This window comes from Peromyscus maniculatus, chromosome 4 (genome assembly GCF_049852395.1).
Source record: "Peromyscus maniculatus bairdii isolate BWxNUB_F1_BW_parent chromosome 4, HU_Pman_BW_mat_3.1, whole genome shotgun sequence".
Classification (NCBI taxonomy): Eukaryota; Metazoa; Chordata; class Mammalia; order Rodentia; family Cricetidae; genus Peromyscus; species Peromyscus maniculatus.
In genome coordinates this window covers 10,145,861-10,173,096 of record NC_134855.1, presented here as the reverse complement: position 1 = coordinate 10,173,096, position 27,236 = coordinate 10,145,861, and the positions used below count along the sequence as shown (strand labels likewise).

At 51.8% G+C, this 27,236-nt stretch overlaps 3 protein-coding genes across 9 annotated transcripts in view; 1 reads left to right on the top strand and 2 right to left on the bottom strand.

Moving 5' to 3' along the window:
* The first annotated feature begins 1,855 nt into the window (after window positions 1-1,855).
* On the top strand, window positions 1,856-5,939 carry Endog (endonuclease G). The gene is made up of 3 exons (XM_006983403.4): window positions 1,856-2,432; window positions 3,122-3,231; window positions 5,588-5,939. Exons 1-3 carry the CDS (start codon window positions 1,941-1,943, stop codon window positions 5,868-5,870), a joined length of 885 nt encoding a protein of 294 aa, XP_006983465.1. The 5' UTR covers window positions 1,856-1,940; the 3' UTR covers window positions 5,871-5,939.
* Spout1 (SPOUT domain containing methyltransferase 1) lies at window positions 5,363-13,466 on the bottom strand. Of its 2 annotated transcripts, none has more exons than XM_006983405.4 (12): window positions 13,367-13,466; window positions 12,919-12,964; window positions 12,592-12,717; window positions 10,142-10,301; window positions 9,381-9,470; window positions 9,205-9,254; window positions 8,939-9,069; window positions 7,829-7,904; window positions 7,633-7,731; window positions 7,093-7,195; window positions 6,842-6,989; window positions 5,363-6,078 (listed from the first exon to the last, which is right to left on the bottom strand). In XM_006983405.4, the coding sequence occupies exons 1-12, from the start codon at window positions 13,400-13,402 to the stop codon at window positions 6,010-6,012; spliced, it is 1,134 nt and encodes a 377-aa protein (XP_006983467.2). In that variant the 5' UTR covers window positions 13,403-13,466; the 3' UTR covers window positions 5,363-6,009. The 2 variants fall into 2 exon arrangements, with proteins under 2 accessions (XP_006983467.2, XP_015857438.3); XM_016001952.3 differs by having other exon boundaries at window positions 13,256-13,422.
* A 4,176-nt stretch (window positions 13,467-17,642) lies between these two features.
* Window positions 17,643-27,236, bottom strand: part of Kyat1 (kynurenine aminotransferase 1) — a 28,865-nt gene continuing 19,271 nt past the window's right edge. For all 6 annotated transcript variants that reach the window (XM_006983410.4, XM_042274973.2, XM_042274972.2 and 3 more), the window contains 11 exons: window positions 23,772-23,919; window positions 20,745-20,894; window positions 20,578-20,664; window positions 20,213-20,341; window positions 19,729-19,849; window positions 19,350-19,426; window positions 19,168-19,257; window positions 18,866-19,052; window positions 18,701-18,780; window positions 18,157-18,243; window positions 17,643-18,075 (listed from right to left, as the gene is read on the bottom strand). In XM_006983410.4, the coding sequence (XP_006983472.1) occupies window positions 18,010-18,075; window positions 18,157-18,243; window positions 18,701-18,780; window positions 18,866-19,052; window positions 19,168-19,257; window positions 19,350-19,426; window positions 19,729-19,849; window positions 20,213-20,341; window positions 20,578-20,664; window positions 20,745-20,894; window positions 23,772-23,919 (1,222 nt within the window). In that variant the 3' untranslated portion in view covers window positions 17,643-18,009. The remainder of the gene's footprint in view (window positions 18,076-18,156; window positions 18,244-18,700; window positions 18,781-18,865; window positions 19,053-19,167; window positions 19,258-19,349; window positions 19,427-19,728; window positions 19,850-20,212; window positions 20,342-20,577; window positions 20,665-20,744; window positions 20,895-23,771; window positions 23,920-27,236) is intronic.

Below are 27,236 nucleotides of genomic sequence, written 5' to 3'. Positions count from 1 at the left end.
AGGGACAGTCTTCAGTAAATGGTGCTGAGAGAACTGATTTCCACACACAGAAAAGTAAAATGAAACGTTTACAACACATAGAGAATCAACTCTCAAATGGATTGCAGGCTTAATCCATAAGCCTGGAACTGTAGCTGTCAGGAGACAGGGGGATGCTGCTTGGACATGGCCCCCAAAGCACTCATATTTATTGGTAACATTCACAGGAACCAAAAAATCTAATGTCCATTAGTGGATGAATGGACAGAGAAAATGGGATAGATACACATGGAATACTACTCTGCTTGTGTGTGTGTGTGTGTGTGTGTGTGTGTGTGTGTGTGTGTGTGTGTGTGTGTGTGTAAGGCAGTCACCCCAGGCTGGCCTTGGGCTCATGGTAATTCTGCCTCAGCCTCCCTAGTGCTGTGACTACAGATAAGAGTCGCTATGCACAATTACTATTCATTAGCCTTTCTTTAATGTGTGTGTGTGTGTGTGTGTGTGTGTGTGCGCGCGCGCACTTGTGCCAGCCCATGCACAGGTGTACACATGTTGTAGTAAGAACTCGGGAGTCAGTTCTCTCCTTCCATGTTGTTTCGATGCAGGGTCTCTCTTTTCATCCACTGTGCTGTGCACTGTAGACCCCTGCCTGGGCCTCAAATCTCAGTTTGGGACTGCTAGGATTACAGATGTGAGCTGCTGCCTCTGACGCCTATGTGCCTTCCAGGGATGGAAATCATGTCATCAGGCATGCTTTTACCCACTGAGCTGGCTCCCCTGCCCCTACAAAAACATCTTTCAGCTAGGTGGTGGTGGTGGTGCACTTCTTTAATCCCAGCACTCAGAGTCAGAGCCAGGTGGATCTCTGTGAGTTCAAGGCCAGCCTGATCTACAGAGCGAGTTCCAGGACAGTTAGGACTGTTACACAGAGAAACCCTGTCTTGAAAAAATTAAAAAAAGCAAACAAAAAAGTGAGTTTCACTATAACACTTCCATATGTATATGCCGGTACATTTTATTATTTCCTTCCAGTGCCCTCCTGTCTTCCAGCACCTGCTGATCCCGTTTTCCAATTTAATGCTTAATAAATAATTGGTTTTGTCTCATGCTAACGATTGTAGCTCTGATGATACACGCTCATATTGTTCTTTCCCCCACTTTAATAAGTGGTAGGCAAGTTGCTGTAGGTTAAAAACTGTTCTATCTGGTGTGCAGGAAATATTCTTATCCAGCCCCTAGAGTTGAGTACTGTCCAGCTTCTATGGACAGGAAACACTGCCTTACACAACATACTTCACAGGCTCAGCCCTTTAAGAAGTTTGAAAAAACCTGGGCGTGGTGGTGGTGGTGGTGGTGGCAGCGGCGGGCGGTGGTAGTGCATGCCTTTACTCCCAGCACTTGGGAGGCAGAGGCAGGTAGATCTCTGTGAGTTTGAGGCCAGCCTGGGCTACAGAGTGAGTTCCAGGACAGCCAGGGCTACACAGACCCTATTTCGAAAAACCAAACCAAAACAAACAAAAAATATGGAAAGTATGACCCTAGTATAGGCTTTCAAGTTGCTTTCTATAACCTCATTAGCAACCTTAGCTCCAGGCGGCTGTCAGCAGCTACAGCCTGCACCTGCGCCCTTTTGTCAGCCAATTTAGAGAAATGCTTGGCTCATTTGACTGGAAAGGAGGGGATCTGGGTTTCTGTCAAGCAACTAGACTTCCCAGGCCTGTGGGAGGGTTAAATACTCGGCCCTCGGGCTGCGCTAAACGCCCTGCAGGAGGCAAGGTTTCCGGAGACGCACAAGGCGAGGCGGAGCCAGACTTGGCAGCGACCAATTGCAAGCAGGGCAGGCGGTGTCACGCCCCAGCCCGTGTCTGAAAAGGGCGGAGGAAGGCCCCGGGGACACGCGCTAGGGGTCGCCCGATGCTCCTGCGCCTTGCACCGGGACCGCGCTCGTCCTCTTGTAGGCCATGCGCGCTCTGCGGGTCGGTCTGACCCTGGCGCTGGGCGCGGGGTTGGGGGCGGCGGCAGAGCACTGGCGGCGACGGGCTGGGAGAGCGCCGGGGCTGCTGGGCCGGGTGCCGGTGTTGCCCGTGGTAGCGGCCGAGCTGCCCGCGCTGCCTGGCGGGCCGGGGGTTGGCACTGGGGAACTGGCCAAGTACGGGCTGCCCGGCGTGGCGCAGCTCCGGAGCCGGGCGTCCTATGTGCTGAGCTACGACCCGCGCACGCGCGGTGCGCTCTGGGTCTTGGAGCAGCTGCGGCCCGAGCGGCTCCGCGGCGACGGCGACCGCAGCGCCTGCGACTTCCGAGAGGACGACTCTGTGCATGTGTACCACCGTGCCACCAACGCCGACTACCGCGGCAGCGGCTTTGACCGCGGCCACTTGGCCGCCGCCGCCAACCACCGCTGGAGCCAGCGGGCCATGGACGACACCTTCTACCTGAGCAACGTGGCCCCGCAGGTAGCCGTGGTCCCCGGGCTCCTGCCCGACTGCAGCGCCTAGGTCTGAATTTACACGTGCACCGTAGTGGGAGAGACGGGGTTTGAACTTACACGGAGTGCTGGGCAACACTCCTGTGGGAAACAGCGCTTACTCCCCAGTCTGTAAGCTACCCGGTTACTTGCGGAGGGAACCCGGGAGGTCGCCTGCTCCTACTCCGTATTCCCAGCTGGCCTGCAGCAGCTGCCAGGAAAACAGCGGGCACGAAGTTGAGCTGTTGGTGCCAGTCACATGACCCTGGACACATTGTTAGCACTGCACCTGCTCCCGGGAGGGTTGTGATAGGTGAACTAGAAACATCCACCCAGTGGCCGGAGATGGACAGGGAAGGCCCCCCAAATCCACCCCACCCCCAGTGCTTGCTCTGAGGCCTGTCAAGGGACCTAGGGGATCTCTAAATGATTAATGCTCCCTCCTTCCCCGGTTCTTTGAGCTGGGGAAAACTTAAGGGATTTGGAGTGCCTAGGAACGGATGGCGGGTGGCCAGCCGTGGACGGTCCCATGAACGCTCAACCCCTGTAGTCACAGAGCCTCAGGGAGCGACTCCTTTGAGCCTTAGTCCTCCACGTGCTTGGCCATCTCCTTAGGACCTGGGGTATTCCTAACGAGGAAGGTCCCAGGTGTGGTACTGAGCCTGGCTTCTCCACCAGGTGCCGCACCTCAACCAGAATGCTTGGAACAACCTTGAGAAGTACAGCCGCAGCCTGACTCGCACTTACCAAAATGTCTATGTCTGCACAGGGCCCCTTTTCCTGCCCAGGTAAGTCTGTGGCTGACAGGGCCTTCCAATCCTGTTCTCCGACCTTGGGTGGCCTAGAACCCTCCTGTGTCCACAGTTGCTGGGCCCCAAGTCTGCCTCTGCTCCCCTTTTGACACACGTCACTGCACCAGACTCTCACCTGTGCTGGGCCTGAAGCACTCCTTCCCAAGGTCAGCCCTGCCGGACAGGTGAGCTAAGTTCCTCTGAACATCGGAGAGCCTTGTGATCAGCTCAGGCCGGGTAGGCCGCTGCTGAGGTCTTGTATAATATTAGAGGGACCAGCCTTAATATTATACATCCCAGGGGCTCAGGAGAGAGAACTACTAACGGCGAGGACTATTATCAGGAAATATAATCTCAGCACACCGAGTTCTATAGTCCACTTGCTTTAATTCCTCTGGCATAACATCCTTTATACACAGTTCAGTTCATGTCTAGCTCCTTTCTTGCCTGATTTCTCTCTATATTTATCTACTGTCCCCTCTAGGTTCTATCTTAATTCCTTCATCTAGTTCTGTCCCTTCTAGGTTCTCATCTATCTAGTTCTTTCCCCTATCAGCTCCTCTCCCGTCTCCTTCTCTCTCATCTGGCTCTTCCTCATCTTCCATCTCGTTCCTCTAGTCCTCTCTTCTAGCCCTTCAATCTAGTTCTTCCCCATCTCAGTTCGTTCCTCTCAAGTTCTTACCCATCTAGTTCTTCCATTCTCTTTTCTCTTCTCTCTCCTCTCGTGCCCTGGAAGTCCTGGTATATATACGCTTACAAGCAGTATTCCCTTAGCAGTGCAAAGCCAGGCTTCCAGGGTCAAATGGAGGGGTGATAAGAATCACACAGAGAGGCAATAACCATTAATTATCACTTGCAACCCCAAAGGGAAGTGACCAATGGGGAAATGAATTAACTAAAGGCTAAATTCAGGTAATATCTAAGAAGAGGGTTCTTATGTGCTCAACTATAATCTTAAACGTGGTTGGTAGAAAGTGTTAAGAATCTATAAGTTGCTAGGTCAATGGGAGAAATAAAACTGTCTTCTTTTTTCCTGTAGCTCCTGTCTGTCCAAGCTATCTGCCATTTTTCTGCAGGGTGGGGGAAAGTGTGCTCAGTCGCTAGGCAACCTGTGTACAGCTAGATGCCTCTGGTGATAGCTAAAGGGAGATCTGGAACTGGTGGTAAGGTTTGGGAAAAGAGGAAGTAAGGCTTAATTGGCACATCCGCTAGGCCTTCTCAAACAGGTAGCCTGGATGCTTAAGTCTGTTCTTAGAGAGTACAGAGGTATCTCTGATAAGGTACTTTCCTCCATCCGGTGATGGACCTGGCCGGATGCTACCAATAATGATAATTACAGGGAGGCTTGAACTGGGAGTTCTGGCTGAGCATAGCTGTTGGCACAGAAGTTTATCTAAATATTCCTAGAAGTGGTTAGGTAAGTAGTTAGAGGTCTATAAAGTTAGTAAGGCTGTAAGAAAGGAGGGGGTCTGAGCTAAATTGTGTAAAGCTATTACTTAATGTCTACCTGACCTAGGCGGTGTCCCCTTGTGGAATTTACCTTAAGTCAGGAGACTCGCCTGTGGGTTGTTATCATTGTTAGTCCACCTGGGACTAACAATGGGCGCCCACCTGGGTGGTGTGTTTCCTGTAGTCCTTGAAAGTGGCCAAGGGAGATATCTGATTCCAGAGAAAGCCTTTCCCTGAGGCTGTTCTCCAAATTACCTGGAATGTGTATGTCCAGAGAGTGATCAGTCTACACTGTTAGCCCTTCTTAGGGAAAAGTCAATTGGGAAAGCTATGAAGGCACACATGATTTTCATAACAGAATACAGCTGATATATAACAAGCCAAGTAACACCAAAAACTCCTTGGGATTTGGCTTCCTCTGGAGGAATTCCATGATCCCTCCAGGTAGTGACTTTGCCATAACCAGCTGAGTTCTTATGATATATTCCTGCAGCCCGCAACACTGAGGAACCTGGAAGCTCCCATCCATCCAGTGTGGCAGTGCTGATACCAGGCCCAGGGCACTGTCTGCACTGACTGCACTGTCATGGCCCTCACACCCTTGCTTGCCTGGTGTACTGCCCGTGGGGACAGGTGGTAGTCACACGTCTGCATGTGAATTCAAGGTCCAGAGAACTCATTCCTCTAGCAGCATTTATTGTCACCCACTCCATCTGAACCAGTATTGGGCAGAAAAACAGGGTTAAATGTTGGTCCCCACCTTACAGAGTTCCCAGATCCAAGGAGGCAACCAGGCATGGAAATAAATTTCTTGTTGGAAGTTAGGTCAGGGAGGGCTTCCTGGAAGAGGTGGCCTCGTGTCCAACCCTGCTTCCTGGCCACATGTGCCTGGGTCTATCCACAGGACCGAGGCTGATGGGAAGTCCTACGTCAAGTACCAGGTTATTGGAAAGAATCACGTGGCAGTGCCTACGCACTTCTTCAAGGTGCTCATCCTGGAGTCCACCAGCGGGCAAATCGAGCTGCGTTCCTACGTGATGCCCAATGCCCCTGTAGATGAGACTCTCCCTCTGGAGCGCTTCCTCGTGCCCATCGAGAGCATCGAGCGTGCCTCGGGGTTGCTCTTTGTGCCCAATATCCTGGCCCGTGCCGGAAACCTCAAGGCCATCACTGCTGGCAGCAAGTGAGGGTGAAGGATTCAAGACACTGGGGAGATGGGGTGGGTTCATATTAAAGATGGTTATTTTTGGAGACAAGTCTTGACCATCTCTGCTCCTGGTGATGCTCCATTTCCTGCTGTTTCTGCATCCTGGATCCATGAAGTTGTCAGGTGGTCCAGGAACCCGCCTGGATGAGACCAGGTTGCAGGGCAGCCAGGGAGATGAGTATGGCTTCCTGGAAGAAAAGAACTTGGCTGGGACCTGGTAGTTAGGCAGCTGCCCCAGCTCCTCGTCATCACGGCCAACTGCCCCAGCCCCACGTGGGGCCTTCTTCAAGAGCCAAGAAGATGATGGGCAGTTGTTTCCAACTGGCTGAGCAGTAATAAGTGACATGGACAGGGCCTCAGGGACAGGCAGACTGGGGCTGTCAGCCTACAGTCACCACCCTTGAGACTGATGGAGCAACAGAGCCTCCTCCACATGGTACCCATAGGGACATCATTTTATGTTGGCTTCTGGTATGGTTGCACAGATCCCATGGATGCTCTGTTCTTATGGGACATTTTTCCCAGCACAGAAATGTTGTTGACACCCAGAGGGACCTAGAGCATCACCAAGGAAGCAGAGGCCCTGAATAGGGACAGACAGGTTACCTGGGGCCGTAAGACTACTACTGGCCCAGGACTTGCAACCTTTATGGCTCTGTGTCCTGTCCCTGCCACGAGTTTCCTGTGGTAAGGACCCCATCTTCAGAAAAGGCATTTAAACTGAGGCTGGGAAGACAGCTCAGAGGTTAAGAGCACTGGTTGCTTTTCCAGAGGTCCTGAGTTCAATTCCCAGCATCCACATGGTGGTTCATAACCGTCTATACCTGTAGTCTCATGGGATCTGGTGCCCTCTTCTGATGTGCAGAAGTACATGGAATACTTAAGTAAATCTTGGGAGAAGGCCCAAGGGTGGATCACAAGGAGGACCGGGTGCCTGCGCCTGTGGCTCACCTCAGTGCGGATGGTACGGCTTCCCTGGTTGGGGCATGTGTTGACGTAGAAGTCGAAGAGGACACTGGGTTCAGACACTTCAAGGTTGGGGTCAGCATCCACTCCAGCTTCCAGCCCTTGGAGGCCCCCGAACACCACAAGAGCATGCCTGGTACCCGGAGACAGGGAGTCACCGACTTCGAGGCTCCACTGGGTACGGTCCCCAAACCCATATACAGTAGGGCCCAGTCCCTGCCCTAAGCAGCACCCACCTGAAGCTGGGCAGCTGGGCAGAGGCCATGCTGGAGCCACGTTCTGATGTACCAATGGTCAGGTCGTACCCATCCTGGAAGGGAGCCTCAGCAAACACGGCACCTGGCGGGGGGGGGGGGGGGGGCACTCAGTGGGGTGCTGCCCTTGGCTGCCTCGCTAGCACAGTGCACCGTGGGGTGACAGCTCAGGTACAGGAGGACATCTACTGCTCTCGGGGAGTTGCGGGCAGGGAATGGCGGAGTTGAAGCTTGGGCTGGGGAGCACACAGGGTGGGCGAGGAGGAACTCCCAAGCCCTGGACCACGGTCGGCAGGCTGACACTGGTTCAGAGGGCTTTCCTGGTTTGGGGTTTCCAGGGAGGTCCCTGTGCTGGCCTCTCGGGGTGCTGGGTGCTGGGAGGGCAGCCGGGGGTCAAGCACGACCTGCTCTCAGATGTTCTTAGCATCCGAACAGATGTTCAGGGAGAGCAGAGACGGCACCACCTAGACACCACACCATCTGGCAGGACAGAGGGACGTTCAGGGAAGGAACTCTCCTTACTGAGACAGGAGGCCAGCCGGACAGTGTAGCCCCAGTAGAGACCGGCTTTGGCGCGGGGGTCCTGTGATGACACAACTGTCCCCTTGTAGGTCTTGCATTCTGGGGAGTAAAACAGGCTGTGAGGACCAAGGAGACCGGGAGGTCGGTGGAGGCTCTAGGCCAGGCAACTGTAAGGGCCACGGAAGCTTCCAGATACCTGGGGGGAGCTGCTTCTGGTTCAGTCGCACGGTCACGCGGAGTCCAGGTTCCAGTTTCTTGTCAATCTTCACCTCCTGCGGAGAAGCTAGAGGAAATGAGCGCCACACCTCCGAAGGGGCCAACCTTCTAAAAAAAACCCCGAGAACTGTGGTGCCAGGTCAGCCCGCCACCCTGTGTCTGGCACTGAGTAGGACCTGCTAAGAGAGACCATTCATGCAGAACAGTTACCACAGGGCACTGGTCACAGACGGGAGCCCGGGGCTTAGGACATGGAGACAGGCAGTGTCCACAGAGATGAAGTCATAGGTTTCCTCCATGCGGTGGCTTTGCCACTTGTTAGCGGCAGAGTGTGAGGGGGTCACTTAACTCTGGTGAGCCTCAGCCTCCTCATCTGCTGACCAGCAGACTATAAACGAGAGCTACTGTCAGGCGGCTCACAGCTAAAGGCACCTGCCCCCAAGCCTGATGGCCAGAGCTCACTCCCCACAGTGCGGGGAGAAAACACTTGTCAAGTCATCCTCTGACCACACATTACTCCTTGGCACGTGCATGCTTACACACACATTCACACCCATGTACACTAAAAATGAGAAATTAAAAAATCACCTAACCCCAAACCAGCAAAGCTGAAGATGAACTTCAACAATAGAGCATAATTAAATCTCAGTAACAAAAATAAGTAATAAACACACCACAACACTGGGTGTGGTCATGACTTCATCTCCTTTAATTTTCTTTTATGTGTGTGGGTGTTTGCCTACATGTATGTTTGTGTACCATGTTCATGCCTGGGGCCCATGGAGGCCAGAAGAGGGCATCAGATCCCCTGGAACTGGAGTTACAGTTGGTTTGTGAGCCACCAGGTGGGTGCTGGGAACTGAACCTGGGTCCTCTGCAAGAGCAGCCAGTGCTCCTAACCACTGAGCCACCTCTCCAGCTCCCCTGAGTTCACCTCTTAAGTTCTACTTTGGGTACTTCTCTGATGCAGTTAGCAATAACTGCTGTTTCACAACAGGCCGACAGTCCGGGTCCATTCATATGTCCCTGCCTGTCTGCCACAGTGAGCAAGTGTCCTCAAGGTGGACCACAGCCTGCCTTCCATTCCCACCTTCTTCATTCCACAGTTGACCAAAGAGCCATGGCCTGCCTTGGTGGGCCGGTCCACCACAACGCCTTCTCGAAACTCGGATTCCTCATCCTGACGCATGTGATGAGGACTGTCCAAGGGGTTGAGGATCCCTGTGCAGGTCAGGAGGGTGATGTCAGGTCCAGACCTGCACTCAGGCCTGCTTTCCCACTGGGGTAAGTGGGGCAAGATAGTTTCTCAGTGCCTAGGATGAGCCCTGAGAAATGCAGCAGGCACACCAGCCATACCTGCAAACTGCAGATCCTGGTGTTTGGGGAAGAACGCCTTTCTCAGGTACCTGGGGCGGAATGCAGCTGTCAGGACCTTCCTGGGGAGGCTGCTTCCCGGCTACATCCGAGGGGACACCACCCTCTCCTCACCTGTCAGGACCTTCCTGGGGACACCACCCTCACCTCACACTTACTGTGGACACTCCAGGTACTGCAGGATGCGGGCCAGCTGTACACACGCCTGCCCCTTCTTGCCAACTCCCTTGAATTCCCCTTCCACAGTCCTGGGAAGACAAAGACAGGGCTCAAGATTCACAAGCTGGGCTGGAGAGACGGCCTACCGGGTTAAAGGCTCCTGTTCCCAATGCGGAAAACCTAAGTTCCATGCCCAGAACCGGCATGAGGAGAGAGCTGACACCCGACTCCTGCACATTGTCTTCTTCGTTTATTTATTGTTTTGGGTTTTGAGACAGGGTTTCTCTGTTAACAGCCCTGACAGTCCTGGATCTCACTCTGTAGACCAGGCTGGCCTTGAACTCAGAGATTCACCTGCCTCTGCCTCCCAAGTGCTGGGATTGAAGGCGTGCGCTGCCCCTGCCTGGCCCAGGTTGTCATCTGAGCTCCACAACCACACTGGTGTGATATACACCAGCACCATAAATAAAAAAAATAAACGTTAGATGGGAGCAGGACCGAGCTAAGAGCTGAGGGGCGTGTAGCTTCAGTGGTAGAATAAGTACAAACCCGGAGTTCAATCTCCAGCAGCAAGGGAAAAAAATCCCAACTGCAGCTGCCTTTGAGAGCGGCTGCCACCACTGTGAGAGGCCTCGCCTCGACAAAATAAGGATTATAATGTGGGCGTTTTAGGCAGGGCACTGTCAGAGAGCCGGGCAGTGACAAGGGACAGGACAAGTCACAGCCCACCCTGGTGGCCTCCCCCGCTGTGGAGACTCACTTGCTGTCTTGGCCCTCCTCATCGAACACCACAATCTCGTCCACGCGGAAGATGGCGCAGGCTCTGGCGATCTGGCCGGCCAGGTAGGTGCGAAGCTCCGGTGACTGGGCGTTGTCCAGGATGGAGCCCGGCAGGGCCACGCTCAGAGTGTAAGGCCGCCCTAGCAGGGTGGGGGTGCTCCTGGTCATCCTGACAGGCCGTGGCCCGCCCGACCTCTCCTCCCTTGCTCTGTCCCCGTGGTCAGAGTAACCCAGAGAACCCCCAGAACCGTCGGACTGGGAGGAGCTTGAGACCAGCAAACTAGATCCCACCTCTTCTCTAAAGGTTCTAAAGAAATGGACCAAAGTCTCCAAGGCTTCTCAAAGTAAGGCAGCCTGGAGAACAAGGCCAAGCAGTGGTCAGCAGCACCGGCCTACATCTGGATCCTGGCTCTGCTCTAAGATATTCAGTTTACCAGCTGTCAGATGTAAATAAGAACAGCTAAAATCTGGCTGTTCTTACACAGGCCCTGAGATCAATTCCCAGCACCAACATGGCGGCTCACAACTGTAACTATAGTCTCAAAGGATCCAATGACCTCTTCTGGTTTCCAGATGTACATGCAGGCAAAATACCCATATGTGTAAAACACACAAATAATTAAACCTTTAAAAGCCAGCGAAAATATAAGTATTTGATATCATATAAGCTCCGGGAAGCATCAAGTCTGCCCTCTACCTGTAGGTTCCCCACCTATGGATTCAATCAACCCAGAATGGAAACAAATATATACACATTTATGCACACACATACACAGCATGTGTAAGTCACTGATTTGTTGTGGGATGATCTTTTTGTACACTGTGAAGATGTGTCTTTGCCAAGGTACCTTCTGATTGGTTTAATAAAGAGCTGAATGGCCAATAGCTAGGCAGGAGAGGATAAGCAGGATTTCTGGGGAGAGGGAGGAAGAGAAGGTGCCAGTGAACCTTGGACCAAGTCAGACATACAGAATGGGGGAGAGGTAAAAAAAGCCATGTGGCAGAACATAGATTAATAGAAGCAGGTTAATTTAAGTTATAAGAGCTAGTTAGGGACAAGCCCAAGCCAAAGGGCAAGCTTTCACAATTAATAAGAAGTCTCCAAGTCATTATTTGTGAGCTGGCGGTCCCAAAAGAAAGTCAAACAACACTGACTGTGTGCTGGTTTGTTTTTTATTTTGGGGTGGGGGAGTCTTACTCTAGTCCCCAGACTGCTCTCAAACCCATGATCTTCCTGTATCAGTCTTCCCAGTGAGGGAATTTCGTACATCAGGTATAATGCTGAAATATTTACAAAAGAACCCCCTTTTATCTGTGTTAAACATGTTATTAATATATAGTAACAAGTATTCACAAGGCTTTGTGCTGTATCATATGTTACTGTGGTCTGAACTTGGCTCTCAGTATGGGGAGAGAGGATGTATCTGTAAAACTACACCACCTGAAGGCCATGAGCATCTCCAGACAAGTGGAAGGCTCCTGGAACCAGAGTTCTTCCCATTTACATGAGTATGGTTTGTCCCCCAGGAAAGTCGGATAAATGTTCTGTCTGTAGTGACATTAAGTGGTGGGGTGGCTGAGAGAGGAGATAGGTTGCCTGGCTGTGGAGGAGCCACCACATTCTCTCCCTCCTGGGGTTTCCTTATCAGAAAGAGGTAACACTTAGACATCATTTCCAGGGGACCCGAACCCATGTCCAACAGCCTCACTGGTGGCTACTGAGCTCTAAAGGGTACAATGTTCCCACTCTCACACACCCACCAGTGAAAAAGGATACTATGAGCCCTGGACTAGCCTTGAACTCTTTATCTTCCTGCCTCAGCCTCCCAGGTACTGAGATCACAGCTGTGTGTATCACCACAACTAAAAAAAGATGGTCTCTCAGGGTAAATGTACTGACACAGAACACTCAGGGCATTAACAGGAGCTGAGGAAGGCCAGGTCCAGAGCATATAACCAGGACTCAGGGCCGTCACACTGTACATACAGGCTCTGTCCTGCCGTAGCACTAGTCATGTTAGGACAAGCCACAATCACAACCTGCTCCGTTTTTCTTTCTTTTTCATAGTTTTCTGTATCATTTTCAGCATGTATTAGGTATAAGGGGAAAATAAAGAAAATTTTTCATTATGAAATTAAATTTCAAACGTAACTAAAGCACTCAGAAGGCTCAAGAGGTCTGAGCCAAGGGTAGTTTGGTGAGAGAATGCCTACCATGAATGAAGGCCCTGGGTTTAATCTTTAGTGCCTCACTTGCGGGGGCGGGGGGGGGGGAGGAAGAAGAAGAAGAGGGAGGGAGGGAGAAAAAAGAAGGAAGGGAAAGAGAGAAACAGAGAGAGAGGGAATGAGGAGCCACGGAAAGACGCAGGTTAACTGTGAGGCTCGGCTTCAGGCCACACCCCGCGTCCTCCCCAGGCCCCAGCTGCCCACCTCGGTCGCTCCTCTGGGCAGCAGCCTCCTCCTCCTCCTGGCGCTTAGCCTGCTCCTCCTGGGCCCGCTGCCGCTCCAGCTTTTTCATTACTTTGAGGTCCTTCCACTTCTTTTTCTCCTCTTTCTCTGGAGAAGAATTAGTGGGGGAAGAGGGCCTTGGCATAGTGCGGAGAGTTCCCGCTCACTGGGCCAGCCTGGGCTCCAGGAGGCTGCCAGGGCAGCGCCACTGGATGGAGACCCAGAGAGGGCTTGGCGGGGCATTAGGTGGTCCGGGGGAAGGGAGGGCTCAGTACTCTTTCCGCCCGGCGCCAGCCAGCCCTTACTTACTCTGCTGCTTCCATTTTCGCCATTCAACCCTTTGGCCGTGTTCACCCTGGAAGAGCAGGAGGAAGGCTGAGAGGGGAGCATCATTACCGGCCTCCCGCCCTCTGAGTTCTCCAAACTAGGCAGGAGTACACAGTGACACGCGGTGCTCAAAGCCTGGGGTCAGGCCCGGCACAGTAAGCAACCGGGAAGTTAAGGGATGAATTCCCATAGAATAAAGGGGGAAACTGAGGAAAGGGGAGGAGAGGTCCAGCCACAACGTTGCCCTAGGAAACGGGAACAAGCCAGGAAAGGGCTCCCGAGCATGTCGCCCTGAGGAATGCAGTGCGGGCCCGCTAACCTCGAGAGCTCAGGCCTCGGGCGAGCAGCTAGGAGGGAGCACCCAGGTCGACACCACTGTGAGACGCCGCGGCTCCCGGCCTTGCCCGGAACCCCACCTGCCGCCACTTACCGGGCCACACGGACGCTTCTTCGGGCGCTCCGCCATTTTCCCGGAGCACCACGCGCTTGCCAATCAGCCTCGCCGCTTCCGGCCACACCCCGGAGGAGCTGCCCAATCGCAGGCCCTGCGGCGTGTAGGGGCGTGGCCTAGGAGTCGGGAGGTGGGGCAGGACACGCCCCCTGCAGATGCGCTGGCAGCAAGCCTAAATGGCTCACGTGCGGCCCTCCCGATCGACATTCAGCTTCCACGATTTATGTAAGGAGACCCCACTGGAAATTACTTTAGGAGTAGTTTAATCCAGTGCTTCACTTTGTCCATTTGCACTTTCTTTTTATTTATCCATTCAATCATTTTCCTGGGAATCCAACTAAGGGCCTGACATATGCTAAAACAAGTGCTCCATCAGTAGCCTACATTCCCAACCCTGCCTAGACTTTATTCTTTATCACTTTATTTGTTTAAGTGTGGTTGTTTAAATTAAAAAAATTATTTAAGATAGGGTGTTACTATGTAGCTTGGACTGACCTCAAACACAGGATCACCACCATCAACCTCCTGAGTGCTTTGATGGATTGATTAATTTTTGGCAGGCTTGAGGATCAAATCCAAGGTCTCCAGCATGCAAGCACTCTACCACTGAGCAACATTCCCTGTCCCCTTTAAAGTAATATTTTAAGTTTAAGAAAAAATGGGAAGATAGTTATGAAAGTGATTCCCCTAAAAACTTTTCCGCCTGGTAGTTTTGTATTAACTTTTTGTTTTGGTTTGGTTTCTCTGTGTATCCCTGGCTGTCCTGGAACTTGCTCTGTAGACTAGGCTGGGCTCAAATTCAGAGATCCACCTGCCTCTTGAGAGCTGAGATTAAAGGCATGTGCTACCATACAAAGCCTGTATTAACATTTTAGAATGATCTGGTACTTTGTTACATTTGGGGAAGATACTGACACATTATTATCAACCAAACAACATTCTCTCTTGAGTTATACTTTCTTTTTGTCTGTTTTGCTTGCTTTGGTTTTGTTTGTTGAGATAGTGTCAACTGCCTCAATCTCCCAAGTGTGGAAATTAAAGGTGAGTAAGCACCATGCTCTCTGGGTTTTGACTATACTTATTTTATTTATTTATTTATTTATTGGTTTTTTGAGACAGCGTTTCTCTGTGTAGTTTTGGTGCCTTTCCTGGAACTCACTTGGTAGCCCAGGCTGGCCTTGAATTCACAGAGATCCTCCTGGCTCTGCCTCCTGAGTGCTGGGATCAAAGGCATGCACCACCACCACCCAGCTACTTGTTTTATTTATATGCGTGTTTCGTCAGCATGTATGTCTGTGTACCACAGGCTTTTCTGGTACCTGAGAAGGCCAGAAGAGAAAACTGGATCCCCTGGGATTGAAGTTACAGGGGGTTGTAAGCCACCATGTGTGTGCCGGGAACTAACCCAGGTCCTCTGAAGAGCAGCCAGTTCTCTTAACCGCTGAGCCATCTCTCCAGCTCCCAGGTCACTTCTTCAAAGGTGGGGAGGGGGGCGGTGTGTGACTCAGGGTTCACTGTGTATCTCACACAGGCCTTGATTCAAGATCCTCTTGCCTCAGATTCTTGAGTGCTGGGATTATAAGTGTGCACCAAAAACTGGGGGTAGTAACATACGCCTTTAATCCCAGCACTGGGGAGGCAGAGGCAGAGGCAGGCAGATCTCTGTGAGTTCCAGGACAGCTAGAGCTACATAGTGAGACCCTGTCCCAAACAAAACAAAACAACAGCCAAAACAAAAAAGCAAGCCAGGTGTGCACCACACAGCCAGCTTCACAATCACATCTGTATACTATGAGTTATGGGCAGATTCTGGGATGATTCATGAGAAATGAGATCTTTGGTCAGACTGTTCTGTTTATCTGTATTAATGTGTGTGCATGTCTTTCTGTGTCTGTATGTATACTCTCCACCTTTGAGGCAAGATTGTTCCCTGAGCCTGGGGCCCATGGTTCTGCCCAGGCTGGAAGCTCCCAAGAGTCTCTTGTCTCCACCACATTCCTAGCTGGGGTTAAAGGCATGTGTGGGACACACAGCTTGTAATGTCAGTGCTGGGATCTGATCTCTGCTCCTCCTCATTGTGTAGCCATCTCTCCAACCTAGGTTTTGGTTTTGAGACAAAGTCTCATGTATCCGCATTGAACTCAAAATGCAGCAGAGCCAGGTCTTGAACTCCTGATCTTCCCTGCTCCACCTCTGGAGTAAACTAATGGGTGTGTGCCGTCAGGCCTGGTCTTTGTCAGGAACTTTAAGAACTCTGTGAGTTTACACTCTACAAGACTTTATCGTCTTGCCATGTGGTGCGGCAGAGGCCTTCAAGCCTGAGCCCCTGAGGTTGAATGTTGGTTCACAGTCCTCCCTCTGCACCAGCAGCAGTACCGTGTGGCTTTGTGTCTCTGACACCAAGCGTGTTCCAGTGACGATTCTTGGCTGGGATGCAGCTCAGAGTTATGAGTGCTTGTCTAGCATGTGTATGCAAAGCCATGAGTTCAATCCTTAGCACTGCCAACAAAACAAAACACAAAATCAAGCCAGGACTGATTATAGTTTAGGCTTATAATCCTAATACTCAGGAGGCAGAGACAGGAGGATTGCCATGAGTTTGAAGCCAACCTTGGCTACAGTGTGACACTGACCTCTCCTGGCAACCTCCAAAAAGAAAAATATCATTGGCTTTATGATTGAAGTGAAAGTCCAGTGCCACCCCATTCCCCGAGGACAGTAGAGGGGATGGGGCGGCCTCAAAGCTCTGACGCTAACCCCAGGTCCAGAGGAGCTTTATGTGATTAACAGAAACCACTCCCATCTATCACAAAACCTCATGTTGTAGGAATTCTGTTCCAGGAGAAAACTGTTTTGTTGTTTTGTTTTGTTTCATTTCGTTTTTTGTTTTTTGAGACAGGGTTTCTCTGTGTAGTTTTGGAGCCTTTCCTGGAACTTACTCTGTAGCCCAGGCTGGCCTCGAACTTACAGAGATCTGCCTGGCTCTGTTTCCTGAATGCTGGGATTAAAGGTGTGCGCCACCACCGCCTGGCGAGAAAACCTTTTTTAAAGTTCTAATGTTCCCATCATTTCTCTAGGTTCAAGAAAACCTGGCTCCTAGTGCAACCTTCCACGGGGATTTAGGACTAGAGTGGCTTTAATGAGACAACTGGGATCAAATCCCACTTCTCTGCCAGGTGTGGAACGTGCTGTAATCCCAGTACCCTGGAAGCAGAAGCAGGAGGTTCACAAGTTTGAGTTTCAGGCTTGTCTAAGACCCCTGGCCAAATCCAACCTCACTTCCACTTTAGGTCAAGCACTCACTGGCCAGAGTGGCTCCCGCGCACACTGCCTTCCGCACGCTGCCTCCCCCACACTGCCCTCCCCCATACTGCCTCCCCCCACACTGCCTCCCCCCATGCTGCTTCCCCCATGCTGCCCTCCCCTCACACTGTCTCCCCCACACTGCCCCCCCACAGCCCTCCTCCCATGCTGCCTCCCCCCACACTGCCTCCCTCCCCACTGCCCTCCCCCATGCTGCTTCCCCCATGCTGCCCTCCCCTCACACTGCCTCCCCCACACTGCCCCCCTACAGCCCTCCTCCCATACTGCCTCCCCCCCACTGCCCTCCCCCATGCTGCCTCCCCCCACCCTGCTCCCCCACAGCCCTCCTCCCATACTGCCTCCCCCCACACTGCCTCCCCCCCACTGCCCTCTCCCATGCTGCCTCCCCCCACACTGCCTCCTGCACACTGCCTCCCCCCATGCTGCTTCCCCCATGCTGCCTCCCCTCACACTGCCTCCCCCACACTGCCCCCCCACAGCCCTCCTCCCATGCTGCCTCCCCCCACACTGCCTCCTCAGCAGACTGTTGGGAGTTGCAGGTAAGCCTGGACCAGTGGAGCTGCTCACAGCTGCCCCTCCTACCTCTGTGCACACACCCGGCTGTCCTTGAACTCCTATGAAGATGTCTCCCAGCCCCCATCCCCACACACAAACACCCTAACCCAGCCTTCAGCCTGCACCCTCTGCGGGTGAGGAACATAGCAGACAGTGGAGAGTCTGGGTTGCCATGAACAAGCCCTGTGACTTCAGATGAGTTCCAAGTTCCCCGTGTCCACACACACACACACACACACACACACACACACACACACACACACTTCATAGGGAAGGTGAAGGTGTGGGGTCTGAGGTTCTCTGGGGTCCCCTCCAAACTGTTCCAAGCTCTGTTCAGCAGGCAGGTCCAGAGGAAGAGAGACACTGCCTCGAGGGCTCCAATAACTTAAAACTTTATTAGGAACAAAAGCAATCAAGCCAGAAGCAATGTCCTGAAGTCATATGAGCAGAGGCGGAGAGCCCTGAGCCTCGCAGGGCTAAGTTAAGGCTGGGACTCCAGGCCTGGTACTCCATCCTTTACTGTCCCAGGCAGAGAGGCCAAAAATAACCACAACCCTCAAGTAACCCACAGAGGAGTAGACAACCCAAGACAGCAGTCCAGACACGATGGGGCAAGATTGCTGAAACCCCCAAGTAAATGGCCTCTTTCCTGGAAGCATGTCCAGTCACAGAGCTGGGCCCTCCAGTGCCATCCCTGGGATCGGCCCAGCTGAGGCCCACCGTGTTGGGAGGGCTGAGGAGCCTCAGGCCTGGAGCTCTCTCTTCCACTTCTGCAGCCTCTCATCCATGGCCTGGAGTGTGGCCTCATCCTGCAAGACACACAGTGAGCCTTCTCTCACCCTCCCTGGTGGCTAGCCAGGCCCATGGAGGTTCTCCCAGCCTTTCCTCACCTTCACAAAACAGAAGCGGACGTAGTGGTCAAAGTCCTTCTGATGGGGTTGACTGAAGAAGATGGAGACAGGGATGGCCACCAGGCCCTGGGGAGGAGGAAGCCCATGTGTGCATAGAGCCTTGAGACCCGAGACGTCGGCTCAGGGGACAGAGCAGAGGCCCAGGGTGCCCCTCCCCCTGCGGCGATGGTCAGGAGAGAAGCCCCAGGGCATGCTACTAGGTTCCTCCCGGGGTGCAGGGAAAGACAGGGACTGGAGGAGAGACTGCAGCACTCTGGGGGAAAGCTAAGTTTGAACCTCAGTAGTCTGCGCAGGCGATGAGAGCGAACGGCCTAGACCCTCCCTCACCGCATAGGAGAGACGGCCCGGCTGGGAGAAGGGCAGGGACTCCTGGGGCCAGCATGGCTTCTTCGCACCAGCGGAAAGGGCTGTACAATCAGCCTTGCATCCGGAGTCATGGAAACGGTCCGCTGACTGGACACCCTTGACCAGGGCACGGCCTGTGCATCTCCACCGACTGGCCCTGACAAGAGGCCCAGCCTACCTTGGTTTTGATCATCCACTTGGCAAAGCGTCTGTCGTAGGGCTCATCCGCAGCACCAGGCAGGTCGGGCATCTTGCTCTCTGCGGCAACAGAAGAGGTCATGCTGAGTCCTAGCCAACTTTGGTACCTCCCCACATCCCGAGTGGCCTGGCCAGTGCCACTCACTGAAGCCTGAGATGTCTGCAATGAGGAAGTAGCTGCCCTGGGACTGCAAGGGCTTGAGGCCCACCAACTGCAGGCTACGGATCATGTGGTCTCTGTGCCGCTGCATGGCCTGTGGGAGCTGTAAGAAGTAACTGCTGGGTTGTCCGAAGTGTTGCTGCTCCCGCTCAAAGCACCGGGCTACGGCGGCCTGGACAGGGCGGATGGGAGGACAGGTCAGCTGTGGCCTGTCCAGGGGCTTTCACTGCCCCTCTCCCTCTCGCGATGTCGCGAACCCTCACCGGGTGTTTTCCTCCCCTCCTCACCTGGCCCTGGGTGGGACAATGGAAGACAGAGTTCTGATGCACAGTCTGAAGGTGTTTCATGATGTTATCTGGACCCAAAACCCAGCCCACCTAGACCAGAACACAGTCAGTGAGGGACGCGGGGCCAGAGGCAGCCTTTCTTAATCCTCCCACGCTGTCACCTGCCAAGTGACCACACCTACCTTCCAGCCTGTGGCACTGAAGCTCTTGCCTGCGCTGCCGATGGTCAGGGTCCGTCCCCACATGCCAGGGAGGCTGGCTGCCCGAGGCCAAGAAGAGCAAATGCTGAAATGGGGAAGGTGGCGGGAGGGGACCCAGGGACAAGCCTCTCCACTGAGGACTGGTACCCTCTAAGCTGCTGCCAGCACCCATTCCATTTCCTGCCCAGGAAGCAGATGCTACCGAACTCCTCAGACCTCAGGGAGGGGAAGTCCCTGCCCATGGTCACACCAGGGCACAGTTCCACAGCCCTGGGTCCTGACCCCCAGGCCTAGGCTGCTCCCAGCTTGGGCTCAAGGCCTGCTCACATGTCCAGGGGAGGCTGCGGCAGGCCCAGCTCACCGATGCTGATGTGCTGGTGCCCATCATAGACCATCCACTGGTAGACCTCGTCAGAGATGCACAGGACATCATGCTGCCGGCACAGGTCGGCCACCAGCTCCAGCTCCGTCTTAGAGAACACCTGTGGGATCCAAGGTCACGGGTGTGCAGCTGGGACAGTCCCCAAGTGCAGAGGCTGCTCAGAGGTAGAGTCCAAGACCCTACCAGGTCCTAAGGCTCCTCTGGACGCCCCCTTTGACCAGCTCTGCAATACTGACCCTGTGGGATTGATCTGGATCCCACTGTACAGAGAGGTAAAGTCACTGTTCCAAAACCACCAGAAAGTGGTGAGACATTCAGCCCATGCACCTAGCCCCTCAGGGAGGGGTGGGTTTAAGGCATCCAGCCCTCCCACTTCACACGAGGAAATAAAGCCTGAGATAGCTTATGCTCATGATCAGAAGGGAAACAGCTTGCAGAAGTCTCTGAATGCACCCCCTGGTACCTTTCCCAGAGGGTTGTTGGGTGTGTTGAGGACCAGAGCCTTGGTACGAGGTGTGAACTTGCTCGCCAGTTCTGTGGGGTCCAATCGCCAGTCATTGGTGGATTCCAATTGTCCCTTAGGAGCAGGGCTCTGCAAGAGGAGGTGGGAAGAGCAGCAGTATTTACTTACCTGACAGCAACTCATGTCCACATGCATCTGCCTCCATCTCTCTCCTTTCTGCTCTGGACTCCACCTCCACACCTTCCCAGCCTTGTCCCATGCCCTAGGATCTAGCCCAGCTCAGATCTTGGGTCCCTCAACCACCCATAACCACCCAGCATCCCTTACCAGCCTTAGCCAACCCATAAGTACCCAGCATTCCTTACCGGCCTCAGGGACACAAACACAGGCCGACCTCCAGCCATCAGGGTCATGGGTTCATAACAATCAAAAGCAGGTTCTATGATGATGACCTGGTTCAAGGGTCAGATTAGTAGGGGTCAGCACTGCTCTGAGCTAGCTCATCCCACCCCATTCAGGTTTCACCTCTCACCTCATCTCCTTCGTCCACCAGGGCCTGGAAGGCTGTGAACAAGGCCCCATAGGCACCCACTGTCACCAGCACATTCTTGAGCGGGTCCAACTCCTGTCCCAGCAGCTTGCCAAAGAAACTTGCCAGGATCTTTGTCAGTGGTGGGTAACCCTGCCAGGACAGCAGGGTCAGGCACCCAGGATCAGCCTAGTCTCCTTCAGCTCAGCTGCACCCAGGCCATCAAGAACTTTCTAGCAAAGTCAGCTTTCTTGGACTGAATTGTTATATCTCCTCCAGCAGCCTTGGTCATGGAGTCTGACCCAGAGCTGGGATGTGGGGAGATCCTGACATGGTGTTTGTCTTCATCTGCAGTACAACGGAACCTCACACTTCTCTGTGTGTTTAAAAGGTACATTTGTGCTTACCTGACCCACACCCCCAGCAGCCCTGGAGCCTCAGGTTATTTATTTGGGTGCATTCCACCTTTAATCCCAGCACTCAGAAGGCAGAGCCAGGTGGATCTCTGTAAGTTCAAGGCCAGCCTGGGCTATAGACTGGGTTCCAGGAAAGGCTCTAAAGCTACACAGAGAAACCCTATCTCAAAAAAAAAAAAAAAAAAAAAAAAAAAAACACCTTAAAAAAGAAATTGCCAGGCAGTGGTGGCACATGCTTTAATCCCAACTCTTGGGAAGAAGAGGTGGACAGATCTCTGTGAGTTTGAGGCCAGCCTGATTTACAAAGCAAGTTCCAGGACAGCCAAGGCTGTTAACAGGAGAAACCCTGTCCCAAACAAAACAAAACAAAATTTGCCAGGTGGTAGTGGTGGCACACACCTTTAATCCCAGCACTTGGGAGGTAGAGCCAGGCAGATCTTTGTGAGTTTGAGGCCAGCCTGGTCTACACAGTGAGTTCCAGGACAGCAAGGACTACATAAAGAGACGCTGCCTCAAAGAAAAATTATTGTGTGTGTGCCCATGTGTATCATAGGAGGTCAGTGGACATATGGAGGTCAGAGGACATTTAGTTGGCTCTCTCCTTCTTCTTATCCTTTTTTATATTATTTTATTCTCTCTTTAAGATTTTATCTTATTATTTATAAACTATTTTTTCTATGACTGTCTATACCCATTTTCTTTTCTTTTTTAAGCTTATGAACATTTTTAAACACACTGTAACATGTTTTAAGGTTTTTTTCTATCTGGATCTGTCTTTACCAAGCCAGAAGTTGGGTGCAATGTTTTCTTTGGGCTTTCTTTGCCAGATTACAATTAATGACATGGAGACTTATTATTAATTATAAAAACTCAGCCTTAGCTTAGGCTTGTTCCTAACTAGTTCGTTCTTTCTTTCTTTATTTATTATGTATACAGTGTTCTGCCTGCATGTACCCCTGCAGGCCAGAAGAAGGCACCAGATCTCATTACAGATGGTTGTGAGCCACCATGTGGTTGCTGGGAATTGAACTCAGGACCTCTGGAAGAGCAGACAGTGCTCTTAACCGCTGAGCCATCTCTCCAGCCCCTAACTAGTTCTTATAACTTGAATTAACCCACATTTTTAATCTACGTTCTTCCACACACTCGTTACCTCATCTCCATTTTGCCCATCCTGCTTCCCCTGGATCTGGCTGGCAACTTCTCCTTTCTCTCACCCAGAGCTCTCTTTCCCTACAAGTCCCACCTGACCCTTTCCTGCTAGCTAATGGCCATTCAGTTCTTTATTAAACCAATCACAATGACTCAGTGGTTAAGAGCATATCTTGCTCTTTCAGAGGACCTGGGTTCAATTCCCAGCACCCATATAAAGCAGCTCACAACCACCTGTAACTCCAGCTCCAGAGGAATCTGCCACCCCTGACCTTCCAGAGCACCTGCATTCATGTGTACATACCCACATACAGATACACACATAATTAAAAATAACAAAAATAGCACTGGGCGGTGGTGGCACATGCCTTTAATCTCAGCACGAAGGGGGCAGAGGCAGGCGGATCTCTGTGAGTTCGAAGCCAGCCTGGGTTACAGAGTGAGTTCCAGGAAAGGCACAAAGCTATACAGAGAAATCCTGTCTCAAAAAAACAAAACAAAACAAAAAAAACAGGCAGTGGTGGTGGCCCACGCCTTTAATCTCAGAATTTAGGGGACAGAAGCAGCCAGATTTCTGTGAGTTAGAGGCAGCCTGTTGCAGAATATTTGTTTAACTATGCAAAGATGTGTGCATTTATTTAATTATGTAAAGTTGTGTTGCTGTTTTACCTTGCCTACCTAAGACACCTGATTGGTCTAATAAAGAGCTGAATGGCCAATAGCAAGAGAGGAGGCATAGGTGGGACTTCCTGGCAGGGAGATTAAACAGGAGGAGGAATTTAGGCTCAAGGAAGAAAGAAAGAGAGACATCGGGGGCCAGCCAGCCAGCCAGCAACACAGGAAGCAGGAAAAGTAGGACAGACAGAATGAAAGAAAGGTAAAAAGCCCCGGGGCAAAAAAAAAATAAAGTTAAAAGAGCTAATGGGACAAGCCTAAGCTAAGGCCCAGCATTCAGAATAATTCTCCATGTCTTTATTTGGGAACTGGTTGGTGGCCCAAAGAAAAATCCAACTATATCAGCCTGGTCTACAGAGTGCGTCCAGGACAGCAAGGGCTACACAGAGAAACCCTGTCTCGGAACTCCCTCCCCTCCAAAAAGGCACTATTCTAGTCCACTGTTGGCAAGTACATATTGTGTGGCCCTTACAGAGCAGCTGGGATTTAGTCTAAAGCAATCAACAGCCCATCTCTCAGGGGTTGGCCGAGGTATCACCTCCTCCTAGAAGCTCCCCCTCCCACTACCAGTTCCACATCCTCCTTCCTCCCAGGCTGGACCAGATGTTTTGATCGTGAAGGGTTCCTGATCTGCCTTTTGCACTGGGACCTGAGGCACAGGACACAGGAGCCTCTCAGTAATGGAGAATGCTGAACTCAACCTCCTGGGCTGCACCCCACGAGCCTTGTCACCTATGTGGTGTTGGTGTCTGTCCGTCAGGACCTTCAGGAGATGCAGGAGACTCACAAATGCCTTGGTGTACTGGTTCAGCATGAAGTCCCCACTGACGGCCTGCTGAAAAGCTTGCACAGCGAAGTCCGGAGGTGAGAAGTCGGGGAAGCCCTGACCCAAGTTCACGACATCATACTTTTTGGCCAGTTCGACAAACTCCACCCTGGCAACAAACAGAGAGTGAGCCCGCGGGCCGCCGCCCGGGAATGTTTCTGCCTGTCTGCAGGGCAGGGTGAACATGCATGAGACCACGCTAGAAAGACAGGTAACATATCTCTACCCCCACCTGGGGGTATTTTATTTTAAGGTGTCAGGCCCTGTACCAATTATATGGCTCAACCCAGGAGACTTCAAATTTTGGCCATGCCATGGTAAGAAACATTTATATCCAAAACCATGTGACTGGTAAGTAGGAGACTCCTGCCACAGCCTCTCCCATCTTACCCTCTCGCTCTGCCATTCCTTCCCCACTGTGCTGGAGAGCAAGCGAGGCAAAGCTCCACCCCTGAGCCACACCCTCGATGCAAGGCTGCCTTATACTTTAGAGGCTCCTACTGAACGGGACGTGGTGATGTGCTACTCAGAGGCCAAAAAGGGATTTCCTAACCTGTACTGTATCTGTCCCCAGCACAATGTGAAACACTTGGCTCACATCACCTCCTGGTGGCCTGTGTGACTCACTGTGCTCTGGGTCACTCCGAGGACACAGAGCTGGGTGCCAGGCAGTGCCAACCTGCTCCTTTGTATCTTGGCAATGGCCTCCCTAATAAGCTGGTGAGGTCAGTAGAGCACATTCTCTGAGTCTTTGCACTGTTCTGTTGAATTAAATGACCCTACAAGGCTGTCAAGGGGATCAGGAAGTGTGTGTGTGTGTGTGTGTGTGTGTGTGTGTGTGTGTGTGTGTGTGTACATGTGAAGGTCAGAGGACGAACTTGAGTGTCACCTCTCCAGCACCTTCTACCTTTTTGTTTGAGGCAAGATATCTCATTGGTCTGGAATTCTACCATGTGATCCTGACTAGTTGGCCAGAGAGCTTCCAGGGATCCACCTGTGTTGTGGAATATTATTTTAACTAGACAAAGATGTGGTACATTTGTTTCTGCTGCATTAGTTGAATTATGTAAAGATGTGTTGCTGTTTCACCTTGCCTGCCTAAGGCACCTGATTGGTCTAATAAAAAGCTGAACAGGGCTGGGGGAGATGGCTCAGAGGTTAAGAGCACTGGCTGCCCTTCCAGAGGTCCTGAGTTCAATTCCCAGCAACCACATGGTGGCTCACAACCATCTGTAACGAGATCTGGTGCCCTCTTCTGGCCTGCAGGCAGACATGCAAGCAGAACATTGTATAAATAATAAATAAAAATATTAAAAAAAAAAATAAATAAATAAAATAAAAATAAAAATAAAAAGCTGAACGGCCAATAGCTAGGCAGTAGAGGGGAAGGCGGAGCTGCTGAGCAGAAAGAATAAATAGAAGAAAAGAGCAAGCAAAGAGAAGAACAAGAGGAGGAGAGAAGAAGGGACGTGCCTGGGGCCAAAGCCAGGCAGGCGCCAGCCAGCCAGAAATGGAGAAGTAAGATATACAGAAGAAAGGTAACGAGCCCCGAGGCAAAAGGTAGATAAAGAGGTTAAATTAAGTTAAAAGAGCTAGCCAGAAATGTGCCTAAGTTAGGCCGAACATTCAAAACTTAATAAGTCTCTGTCATGATTTGGGAGCTGGTTAGTGGCCCAAAAGAAAGAGACTGATACACACCTGTCTCTGCTTCACCAGTGCCAGGATTACAGATGTGCCACAACTCAGGCCCTCATGCTGGAGAGGTCATCACCCTCCTGAATAGGCCATCTTTCCAGCCCCTAAACTAACAGCCAAATAGTCAGAAGCACAGACTACAACGTGTGTCTGGGATTGGATCTGTAGTGGACAGTACTGTGTTTAAACCCAGATGTGGACCATGGCAGGACCATGGACAGAACACATCAGGCATGCTTGGTAAGGGGATCTAACGGTGTCTGTTGGAGAATCAGCTTTATCACTGCTTGGTGCATGGCCCCCAGAGTTTGGGGGAGATTCAGCTATATCACTGCTTGGTGTGTGGCCCCCAGAGTGTCTCTGTGACTGTCTTCTTGTGGTCTTTCAGGGCAGGACTTCATTTAACTATAGCTGAGCTGTGGTGCCTGCCCAGCCACTTAAAAGACGAATGGTCTAGTATGACTGCTGTGGGACAGTCTGTATGTCAAATTGCTCTGATTGGTCAATAAATAAAACACTGGTTGGCCAGTGGCCAGGCAGGAAGTAGGTGGGGCAAGGAGAGAGGAGAATTCTGGGAAGCGGAAGGCTGAGGCAGGGAGAGACACTGCAGCCACCGCCAGGACAAGCAATATGTGAAGACGCTGGTAAGCCACCAGCCACGTGGCAAGGTATAGATTTATAGAAATGGGTTAATTTAAGATAAAAGAACAGTTAACAAGAACCCTGCCATGGCCATACAGTTTATAAGTGATATAAGCGTCTGAGTGATTATTTTATAAGTGGATTGTGGGACTGCGGGGCTTGGGGAACCTGGAGAGAAGCTCTCCAGCAACATATGACCCAGAAGGAGAGCGAGGCTTGGGAGGACCCCTGGGCTTGGCTCCCTGGTTCCCAGCCACAGGGCATCCGAGGAACTTTGTGAAATACAAACGCTGCCCGTAAAGGAAGTCTAAAGGAAAGGTGGTCCCCACTTCTTCTAAAACCAAAATCCAAAACATTTTTCCCCTTGAGATGGCATCTACCTCTGCAGCCCAGGCTGGCCTAGAACTCACTATGAAGCCTAGGTTGGCACCGAATTCACCATCCTCCTGCCTCTGCCTCTTGAGTGCTGGGATTACAGGCATATGCCACCATATCTGGCCAATTATTTATTTAAATGTTTTTAATCTTTTAAAATATTTAATTTATGTGTATTCAATACTTAAATTTATGCGAATTTAAAAAATAAATAAATAATATTTAATGTATGTGAACATAAGCACATGGGTGTCAAGAGTCCAGAAGCGGGTGTCGGACACCCTGGAGTTGGAGTTGTAGGCAGTGAGCCACCCGATGTGGTTGCTGGGAACCACACTCCAGTCCTTTACAAGAGCGCTAAGGCTCTTAACCACTGAGCCACTTCTCTGGCCCCTTGTCTGCTTTTGAAAAAGAGTTCCACTGTATAATCAAGGCTGATCTGAAACTCTCATGGTAGATTCCAAACTCATGGAGATCCACATGCCTCTGCCTCTGAACTGCTGGATACAGTCATGAGCTACCGTATGTGGCTTTGTCTTTTAAGCTTTGGGTGTTGACTTGCACCCTGGCTGACCTGGAACTCTGTAGCTAGGCTGGCCTCAAGTTTGTGGTGATCCACTTGCCTCTGCCTCCAGAACGTGAGGATTACAGTACATGTCTTCATACCCAGCATTTCCCCCCAAAATCAAGGTTCCATTGTTGCTCAGGGACCTG

What these genes read in the sequence shown, in the direction of transcription:
- Endog (XM_006983403.4), top strand. Translation starts at nt 1,941, where the DNA reads ATGCGCGCTCTGCGGGTCGGTCTGACCCTGGCGCTGGGCGCGGGGTTG. An exon ending in TGAGCAACGTGGCCCCGCAG is followed by an intron (nt 2,433 to 3,121) that starts GTAGCCGTGGTC and finishes CTTCTCCACCAG; the next exon opens with GTGCCGCACCTCAACCAGAA. An exon ending in GGGCCCCTTTTCCTGCCCAG is followed by an intron (nt 3,232 to 5,587) that starts GTAAGTCTGTGG and finishes GTCTATCCACAG; the next exon opens with GACCGAGGCTGATGGGAAGT.
- Spout1 (XM_006983405.4), bottom strand. Translation starts at nt 13,402, where the DNA reads ATGGCGGAGCGCCCGAAGAAGCGTCCGTGTGGCCCG. An exon ending in GAGGAGGGCCAAGACAGCAA is followed by an intron (nt 9,471 to 10,141) that starts GTGAGTCTCCAC and finishes TTGTCTTCCCAG; the next exon opens with GACTGTGGAAGGGGAATTCA. An exon ending in TCAACTGTGGAATGAAGAAG is followed by an intron (nt 7,905 to 8,938) that starts GTGGGAATGGAA and finishes GCTTCTCCGCAG; the next exon opens with GAGGTGAAGATTGACAAGAA.